The sequence below is a fragment of the Ptychodera flava genome, chromosome 6 (assembly GCF_041260155.1).
Source record: "Ptychodera flava strain L36383 chromosome 6, AS_Pfla_20210202, whole genome shotgun sequence".
In the NCBI taxonomy this organism is placed as follows: Eukaryota; Metazoa; Hemichordata; class Enteropneusta; family Ptychoderidae; genus Ptychodera; species Ptychodera flava.
This window is the reverse complement of record NC_091933.1, coordinates 30,574,631-30,585,373: the sequence shown is the minus strand read 5'-3', so window position 1 is coordinate 30,585,373 and position 10,743 is coordinate 30,574,631. Positions and strand designations below refer to the sequence as shown.

The window sequence follows — 10,743 nt, the reverse complement described above, 5'->3', positions numbered from 1 at the left end:
AGTAATGTCAGTCCTTTTGACACACACGTATTTAAATTATATATTACACAAACAAATACTTTGCTTGTAACACTTTTAAATGTGATGGGGATATGATGTGGCATTAGTATCAAACCACCATGAATTCCTGTGTTAGTGATCCAAAGAGTATATTTTTTAACTCCTGGGTAATGCCTATTGAATAGTTCTAAGATTGTATGGTTGATTCATATTGATAAAGAGCGATATACAAACCGGTTGGTATCATTTCATGTGTTCGTAAGTTTACAGTATATTCATTACAACAGTAACAAGTTACGTCGTTTATGTCTCCTAGAAGAGTTTCGATATGTTAAAGTTGATGCATGCGATAAATGGTCTTATGCATAGGCATCCGTTGGCTTACGGAATTTCCTAAAAACTTATCACTTTCCCGATTACCGGAACTCATCATTTCCCGATATTTCCTTTTTGATTCATGTTTTGCAATCATGGCGCTTACCGTAAGGCTGTGAGTCATTGCAATGGTGTTTAAGTAATTACACAGTCTGATAAAATGCTGGAATGCCAACTATTTTAATCCCCTTACACTGCATAAAAACGCTATAATACTTACTGTATTAGCATGAATTATTGCCTGTATTTTAGCTGAATAGTGCATATACAGGTGAATACAGTTAATAATCCATTGCTTGTATTCAGAAAGCCTGTATTCATGTGGATTCATGTGAATTCACGTGTATTATTCCATAATACAGGCAACTCATTAATGTGAATTTATCTGTATTATTGCGTTTTCATGCAGTGTTATAACATTTCGGGACCTATAGTTTTCGTTTCTCTGCACAGCAAACTATAAGCAAGATGATACTGAAATATTACTAGATATAAAATACTGAGAATTGATAAAGAACTCTTTGTTTATGTAAATTTGGATAGCGGACATTAAAGATAACTGCTGATGAATCCAACAGATGAGTTAATTCTCTTCTTCTATCGGCAATCTTACTATCCTCTCATTCTAAGCATTCGTGCGTCTGTTTGGTCGTAATGGGACGGACAGACATTCTACATTAAGAACGTTTTAAGCATGTAAACATTTCTGTATAGTTCTATAGAGTATAAAAGGTCGTGTGGGTAACAGGACCTATTGCCATCATCCCTGATAGGGTACCAGCAACTAACACTGTAATGAGGAATCAGCAGGTGCCTAATGTATGGAAGACTATTTTCAGTAAATATCACAGGTAAGGTTTCAAGTGTCACCCTCCTTATGGCCACGCACCAGATTACTAATCATCGGTGCATATTTACAAAATTACAGGGTATGCGATATGTGACACATGTATGCTGACACACGGCTTATTATGGTCATAGCTATGCTGTTGTGTATTTTTGCGTATAATACGTCACTCAATTCTTGGTAATATCCACTCATTAATTTTACGCAAACGTACAAATAGTTGTGCTTCAGAAGGAACGCACGACAGAGAGACGATATTCTACCTGTTATAACCATGTTGTCGCAGCTGAGTTGTTCGCCGGATGTAGTACTTCTCTTCACTATCATCCATTGTGGTGAGTTTTCCATCAATTTGTCATCATTTTACGGCACACTGGAAGCAGACTCACCGGAGCTGGCCTGAGAGTACTGATTGTGTGTTTTTTGAACGGTATCGTGTTCTGTTGGGACATGATAACCGTAGCTTCTGTAAACCCATCTATTGCACTGGTGTATCACAAGTGCTTGTAGTATCGCTCTGTTTGGACTCTGTAGATATTTACAAACTTTTGAGGGTAGAATGCTCGAAAAGCATGAAAAATTTAGTGATGTCTCTGAAGGTGTGGTTGGTGACCTTACAAATTAAGTTTACTTCGTTCCTCTTCCGGATATCACGAACTCGATTCTCTGCCTGTCTGTCTGTCACTGTCTATTTGTGAGTCTCTGCCTGTATGTCTGTCACTGTCTATTTGTGAGTCTCTGTCTCCCTACTGCCCTCTCTCTGTATACTGTTCTACGAAACTACACTAGCATTGTACTTCCCCGAGAGCACGGACACAAAGATATATATATATATATATATATATATATATACTGCAAAGTTTTACGTATACGTAAGTATGTATATGTATGTATGTATGTATGTATGTATGTATGTGTGTGTGTGTGAGAGAGAGAGAGAGAGAGAGAGAGAGAGAGAGAGAGAGAGAGAGAGAGAGAGAGAGAGAGAGAGAGAGAGAGAGAGAGAGAGAGATTTGTATAATATTATCCACTGTAACGAACAGAAAACGACTGAAACAATAGAACTGTAGTGAGCGCCGGTCGACATCGCACTCCCTCCCGTGTAGCACACTTACATAATTCAAAATAAAAGGTGCTATGCTCCTTATTTAACTCTCCGCGTGTTGATCCCTAGAGTAAAAATCTAATGGAACTATATTTTTTGACCTCTGGACATTTAGGACTGAAGGCCAGATTGGATGGTAACACTGTCCACTCTTACAGGTAAACGTGGCGATCAGACGTCTGATAAAATATTGTGTGCTCAATTTGCAGGGATATGCGCTTCTGATCTGAGTCCGTTTAGCCGTTTGTCGCGCGACTTGTTAAAAGACTACGACACCGACTTGTTGCCGGTCAAGAATGCTACAGATGTATTGGCTCTGGGATTCGTCGTGTGTTTACATCGTATTGACGACATGGTGGGTTTGTCAATTTGTTTGCATGTGTACCTAACTTTTCAACTGTTGTGTTATGATACTATTAGTATTTGACATGGAAGGATGGATGGGAAAGTGGAGTTCATGTTCGCTTTTGCGAAAATTGAACAAAAGAAGTGGCAAGCGTTCTATACAAACGTAACTCTGATTTACCATGAACACTTTTAGTCCTGTAGGGTTTTGAATGAGACCTTGTGTTCTTATCTTCAGGACGAGAAACAGCAAATGATCACCCTAACGGCGTATTTGAATCAGGTAAATATTTAATTCTCTTTCTATCCACAATTTCACAAAGATATTACGGTAGGGCTAGGGTGACATAGATGGTAAAAAATATGCAGGGTAAACAAATCCTTTACGTTAGGCTTTAAATCCCTCCCATTTCCTATAGGAAATATGAAAATACCAATGGTGTTTGCGTCTGGGCAAATGTATATACTGCATTTACAGGAATGTTAAATTACCTCCATACGTCGAGTGATTTGTTTGGTAACTTGTTTAAACGTTTCAGGAAGCAAACCCTTCCTTACAGATGATGTTATTACTTTTCAGCGTTGGCAAGATAAATTTCTTACTTGGAACCCTGACGATTACGATGGTATAACAGAAATAAGATTTCCAGCTGACAAAATTTGGCGACCGGATACAGCCGTTCTCAATAGGTATGTGTCAAAATCTCTACATATCTACCGTGGTTTCCATGTAAAGATCGGACGTTATGCTATCAATCTAAACGTTCGTGCAGTTAACATATTTTAAAGTCCAATCGCTCTTATTGATTTCATAGCCTCCTGTGTCTCTCAGACAGATGACCACTGATGACAGTCTGTAAATTTTGACAAGATTCTATTTCCTATTTGGACTGTCTACAGTGTGTTTCATCTAGGTACCGCAACTCAGCGTACGAGACGCACACATTTCACGTACAAAACAAACGATAAGTTTGGGTATTACGACACATTTGAAAGTCACGGACTCATTGATTAATTACAGTAAACCAGCATAGAGTAGCCGCTCTGTCTAGACTGAGAGATACACTTGATCTATAATGTGTGGCTTTTTAGTTAGTTTCTGTTGAGAATACAGTTACATTGTAGATCAAGTCTAGTCAACTGTTTATCTCTCAGTCTAGACAGCAGCTGCCCCATGCTGGTTTACTGTAATTAATCGACGAGTCGGTGGCTTTGAAATGTGTCCGTGATACCCAAGCCAATCGTGTGTTTTATACATGGATTGTGTCCGTCTCATACGCCGAGTTGCGGTACTTAGGTGAAACGCACTGTAACAGACTGCTATATGGCTGATGCCAAATGTGGAGCAGGATGTCCTCACCCTTTCGAAACACCTGACATCACTTCATGGTTGTTTAACCAGAGGTCCATATATCTTTTTACACGACTGACTGCGTTATGTGTTTGTCCTATCCTATATGTATAATACTTTTGACTCATATTTTTGGATAACGGATAGGTATGGTTGCTATTAATTCAGAACAAGTCAGCAGTCGGGATGACTAAGCTAATATTTGGCAAACAATTGTTTTCATTAGGGCAATTAATGGATTCAATAAATAGGACAATAGCATCAATCGTCTCCCGTTGCAATGGTACGATCATAAATTTTCACAGAAATTTACCACATTATCTCATCGAAGAAAGATGGCTAGCACTGGATTTTCTATGATTTACCTATTCCTTATTCACTATTGCTATATTTTTCGGTTACAAAGAATTTCGTTTGTTCCATTAAGTATTACTCGGCGAAATGTTCTTGTTTTAGGAATCATAATAGCTATTCTTCAGCATAAGGGAATTTAAGATGTGAGCAATGCAATCATAATTCATCATCATCATCATCATCATCATCATCATCATCATCATCATCATCATTGTTTGATAATACATGGCCACGCATTTTTTCACTGCAGTGCACAAAACTGTGATGGACTTATTAAGTCCGACACCAATGTCGTCATAGCACATACCGGTCACGTGTTGTGGACAGTTCCAGTATTCCTCCAGAGCAGCTGCAAGTTCAATATCAGGTACGTGCCGTTCGATACCCAGGTGTGTAAAATACACTTCTCGTCGTGGTCGTATGGGAGCAAACAGCTGGAATTCGTCAACACGTCCGTACACCTCGACCACTACCAAGAACACGGCGAGTGGGTGTTGTTGAGCGCAGAGATCGACGCCTCAAGCTTCGAGTGCATGATATCCCACAACCCGTTCGAGATGAGTGGTGCTATAATGACTCTCGCATTGAAACGCCGCCCCTATTTTGACATTCTCTTCATTGTCGTACCGTTCATACTGATCTCCTGCTTGAGCTTGTTCGTCTTCTTAATACCTGTGGAGTCTGGAGAAAAGATGTCGCTTGGAATCACCAACTTGCTAACGTTAATAATGTTCTACACGGGGGCATCAAGTACACTTCCTTCAACTGCCGATGGAGGGTTTCCCTTAATCGGTGAGTGACGCTTTTCGCAGACTCACTTATTACTTATGACCAATTTATGACCAAAGCGATAGTCACAACGATACCATATGTATTGATTTTATCAAACGCAATCTATGTCTTTTTAATACAGGAGAGCTTGAACATATTTGTAAAAGTTTATATCATTTTTCAAAATTCACTTTTCCTAAATGCATACCATTTCATCAGTGCAGGCACCATTTTACGCTTTTCATCTTTTGTAATTGATCGATCTTGTTCTTTATGTCTTTATGAACAATTGTAACAACATGTCAGATAAGGCGAGGCATACATGAAAAATCTATAGTTTTGAATGGTTTATTTATCTTGTTCTCGACGCTTAATGATGAAAGCGGTGAGGAATCAGGACTGTGGCATGTCAAGATAGTACACCTCACCTTTAAATGCGCATTGAATGTTGTCAATACAGCAATCATTCAATAGTCGACTAATATCCTCATGTATGCTTTTCTTACTTTTATTACAGGTACTTTCTTTTTCATCGCAATATGTCTTGTGCTGACTTCTTGTTTGTTGACTGTCTTGGTACTGAACATATATCATCGCAAAAGCCCTGTGCCCAAGCTGGTCCGTCGTCTGTTTTTCGGTCGCTTCGGGTTACATCGCTTTGTGTGGTACTTTCCAGAGAAGGATTGCAAAAAATATCTTAGAGGGGAGTCATGTGGCTCTAACTTGGCCAAACGCAGCATACTTCTGAGTTACCCATCCCTGCCGTCTTCCTTAAACAGCACTCCAACAATGCAGCGCAAATACGGGGTTAGCGACAACTCCACGCAGGCGCTGTCTGACTTGCAGAGCAGCTTGAGACAGACCCTGCTCGGCATCGAACGCGTTGAGAGACGCTTGAAGAGCAAGGAAGACAGTGATGGCTTGGAGTACACGTGCAACAGTTGGCAGAAAATAGCTATCATAATGGATCAGTTGTTTTTCATCACCCTAACCACAGTTTGTGTGTCGGTCACTATCGGATTGTTCACATTAATGAGTTGCAATCAAGCACATAGTGAATTTCTGTAGAAGGTGGAGGGGGTTGAAGAACATGTAATTGAATAATTACATACCTATTTTGATGCAAAATGCTTTGTGGCCAAAAGCAAGTCAGTGACTAAATTATAACACCTTTCGGATCTTTTCTATTTAGATTGAATTAATAAAAATATAACTTGTAAAATTATTGATCAATAACCGTCGCAGGTCGAGGTAAGGAGTCTTCGTTAAAGCTATCTTTTTCGGGGAGCTTTAGATTTCATTTCTGTTTGCAGCAAACTATTAGCAAGAGAACACTTAAACATTTTTCAATATAAACTGTTTATAATTGATAAAGAACTCTTTGTTCATGTATATTGAGATGGTGGAAATTACAGAATAACTGTTGATGTATCCATCAGATGTGCTATTGTCTGCAATCATTGGCAATCATAATTTTCTCTCGTACTAGGCATCCGTGTGTCAGTTTAAACATACGGAAAGGACAGACACTCTCATGTTAGTATGTTTAAAGCATTAAAACATTTATATAATTTGTTAAAATTAAAAGGTTGTACGGGAAAAAGGACCTACTGTCATCATCCCTGACAGGGTACCAGCAACTAAAGTTGTAGTGAGGAATCAACAGATATATATATATATATATATATATATATATATATATATATATATATATATATATATATATATATATATATATATATATATATATATATATATATATATATATATATATATACACACGTTAGGAAGTCTTCAGTCTGATGATTGGAGGTTGCATGAAACTTTAGTAACAGATATCATTACTTTGTACTTGAAGTAATTTTGTATTATTATTTATAACGCTCGGCTTTAGCATCGAGCACTGTAATTTCCCACGAGGACATCTGTATACTTATACTTAGAATCGTACAACTCGATCGCTGAAGTGAATGACTCAGCTGGTCGATGTTAACATCGCACCCGAATATTAATAAACCTTAGTTTGTTCATCGTTAATTTCGCTGAATATAAGCTTATATGGTATCGTATACTATTGCAGAGGAGATTTCATTTTCGTTGATGTCATCTTGGCTTGTATTTCGTATTTAACTCGTACGCTTGTTCTACACAAACTACACAAGTTACCTTTTGCTTATAGTGACCACCCAAAGTCAAGAACTCATAAAAAAGCAGAAAAAGACAATGATATTGACGAAGGTTTGTGAGACCATCTGATTACGCATTATATCCACATGTATAATAGATGATATGATGAGTTTACATTTAACAATATATATTAACCACTGTATATATAGGAGGTATGTTTAAGAATACCTTACAAGAACGGACAACACCTAGAATATGCATCATCCAAGTATAAGAAATAAACGATATTATCTTTGAGTCACTATTCTGTTTCACTATCATACAGTCCTCTCGCCAACAATTTGCCGAAGGGAGACGGTGAGCAGTAATAATACCATTGGCTGATCGTTGATTTACATAAAGAGTTCATGTCCAAAATTGGTTACACAAACAAAAACTTTGCTTGTAACACTAGTAAATGTGATAGGGATATGTGGCACTAGTATCAAACCACCGTGAATTCCTATGTTAGTGATCGATACAGTGTGTCAATTGCAACTCAAATGCATTCATTTTACGATATTGTTTCACTCCTGGGTAATGTCTATTGGACAGTTCTGAGATTGTATTGCTGATTCATATTGGGTGAAACAAATAAAGAGCGAGATACAAACCGGTAGGTATCATTTCATGTGTTCTTAATTCTACAACATGTATAGTCATGTATTCTTTACAACAGCAACAAATTACGTTGTTTGTGTCTCCTAGAAGAATATTCAGAGTTTAAAGTTGATGCAGGCGACAAATGGTCTTGTGCATAGGCATGCAATGGCTGCTAACAGAATTTCCTAAAACTTCTCTCTTTCTCGATTACCAAAACACATCATTTTCCGATATGTCCTCACGGATTCATGTTTTGCAATCATGGCACATACCTGAGACTGAGACTGTGAGTCACTGCAATGGTATATAATTAAAGGCCTGTGTGATTGTCTCAACAGAAAAATTTACCCACTACATTACAATTTCAATGGGAAACAAAAGGCCATCACACCTCTGTAATCCTCTTACAGACTAGAACAAAGGCAATGATCGCGAACAGTGCCTTTAAACAATCTGATAAAATGCTAGAATGCAAACTATTTTATCCCTTATAACATTTCAGGGGAACTTTAGTTTTTGTTTCTTTACGCAGCATACTATAAGCAAGATAATACGGAAACATTACTAGATATAAACTACCGAGAATTGATAAAGAACTTTTTGTTCATGTAAATTCGATGACGGAAATTAAAGAATATTTGTCGATTAATTCATCAGATGAGTTTTGATTCTCTATATGCGTCGGCAATCTTTCTATTCTCTCTTACTGAACATTCGTGTGTCCGTTGAGACGTGAATGGGAGGGACAGACACTTTCCATTATGTACACGTTTTCTGTAATTCTATATAGTATAAAGTCAGGGGTTACAGGACCTATTGCCATCATCCCTGATAGGGTACCAGCAACTAAAGCTGTAGTGGGGAATCAACAGGTGCCTAATGCGAGGAGGCTATTTAAAGGTAATAATCGTAGGTTATGTGACAAAGGACTAAGAATCATCAATGTAGATTTACAAAATATCAGGGTATGCGATATGTAACGCATGTGCGCTGATACATGACTTATTATGGTCATAGCTATTTGGTTGTGTATTTTTGCGTATGATACGTAACTCAATTCTTGGTAATATCCACTCAATGATTTTACGCAAAAGTACAAATAGTTGTGCTTCAGAAGGAACGCACGGCAGAGAGACGATAGTCTAACTGTTAACCATGTTGTCGCGACTGAGTTGTTCGTTGGATGTAGTACTTCTCTTCACAATCATCCATTGTGGTGAGTTTTCCATCAATTTGTCATCATTTTACGGCATACTGGAAGCAGACTCACCGGAGCTTGCCTAAAAATACTGATTATGTGTTTTTGAACGGTATCGTGTTCCGTTGGGACATGACCAATCCTAACTTCTGTAAAACCATCTGTTACACTGATGTTACGCAAGCGTTTAGCATCGCTTTGTTCGGGCTCTGTAGATATTTGCGAACTATTAAGGCTAGAATGCTCGAAAAGCATGAAAATTAAGTAACGCTACTGTATTTTTTCGTCTGAAGGTGTCCCTGGTGACCTTACAAATTATTAAGTTTACGTCGTTCCTCTTGCAGATATATCGAACTCGAGTCTCTGTCTGTCTGTCTGTCTGTCTACCTGTCTGCCTGTCTCTGTCTCTGTTTCCCCCTCTCTATACGCATGTATGCATACATCCTGTTCTACGAAACCACACTGTGCATTGTACTTCCCGGTGAGCGCGAATTTATCTATCTATCTATCTATCTATCTATCTATCTATCTATCTATCTATCTATCTATCTATCTATCTATCTATCTATCTATCTATCTATCTATCTATCTATCTATCTATCTATACGTCTGTATGAGAGAGAGACAGTGAGAGAGAGACAGAGAGAGACAAAGAGGAAGAGCAACGTTGTAATTTCGAAGTAATGCATAGGATTTAGAGTTGATCTTCTCGAAATTTATTTTGTATATCATACCACCATACACTGCGTGAAAACCCAATAATTCAGATAAATTCACACTAATGAGTTGCCTGTATTACAGTATAATACACGTGAATTCACATGAATCCACATGAATACAGGCTTGCTGAATACAAAAAATGGATTCTTGACTGTATTCATCTGTATATGCACTCTTCAGCTAAAATACAGGCAATAATCCATGTTAATACAGTAAGTATTATAGGGTTTTTATGCAGTGATATCGATCAGAAAGCAACTTAAACAATAGAACTATAGTGAGTGCTTGTCGACATCGCATTCCCTCTTGTGTAGTGCTCTCGCATAATTCAAACTTTAATTCATTTAATCCTCATTCAACTCTCCGCGTCACTTGTGGTGGACAGAATTGTCCCCGAGGCTGTCTATTGCCCAGTTTAAGCGATGTATATTCATTGCTTCCATAAAGTTTTGTGCGATATGTGATAGCGAACGTGCGAACGTAAGTGCCTCTGAACTTTACAATGTGTAGAGGGGTCTCAGTCAGAAAAAAATGTAACAACCTAGCGGATTTGGCCGAGCGGTTCTGTCTGTTGCTTCTCGGCTAGCTGACTGATACCGTAGGTTGTGGGTTCAAACCCGATTGAAAAAACTACTGTTGATCACGAGAGTGAGAATCTAAAAGAATTGTATTTGTTGACCTTTGGACATTTAGGATGCACGGCCAGATTGGATGGTAACACTGTCCACTCTTAAAGGTAAACGTGGCGATCAAACGTCTGATAAAGTATTGTATGCTCAATTTGCAGGGATATGCGCTTCAGATCTGAGTCCATTTAGCCGTTTGTCGCGTGACTTGTTGAAAGACTACGAAACCGACTTGTTGCCTGTCAAGAATGCTACAGATGCATTAGCTCTGAATTTGTCGTG

At 38.2% G+C, this 10,743-nt stretch overlaps 1 protein-coding gene across 1 annotated transcript; it reads left to right on the top strand.

Moving 5' to 3' along the window:
- Positions 1-1,383: 1,383 nt before the first annotated feature.
- LOC139135455 (neuronal acetylcholine receptor subunit alpha-3-like) lies at positions 1,384-6,854 on the top strand. Its single transcript, XM_070702843.1, has 6 exons — positions 1,384-1,557; positions 2,537-2,682; positions 2,911-2,955; positions 3,253-3,362; positions 4,628-5,169; positions 5,666-6,854. The coding sequence occupies exons 1-6, from the start codon at positions 1,497-1,499 to the stop codon at positions 6,214-6,216; spliced, it is 1,455 nt and encodes a 484-aa protein (XP_070558944.1). The 5' UTR covers positions 1,384-1,496; the 3' UTR covers positions 6,217-6,854.
- The last annotated feature ends 3,889 nt before the right edge of the window (positions 6,855-10,743 follow it).

Coding starts and splice junctions, on each gene's coding strand:
- LOC139135455 (XM_070702843.1), top strand. CDS start 1,497: ATGTTGTCGCAGCTGAGTTGTTCGCCGGATGTAGTACTTCTCTTCACT. Junction 1,558..2,536: donor CTTCACTATCATCCATTGTG/GTGAGTTTTCCA, acceptor CTCAATTTGCAG/GGATATGCGCTTCTGATCTG. Junction 3,363..4,627: donor GATACAGCCGTTCTCAATAG/GTATGTGTCAAA, acceptor TTTTCACTGCAG/TGCACAAAACTGTGATGGAC.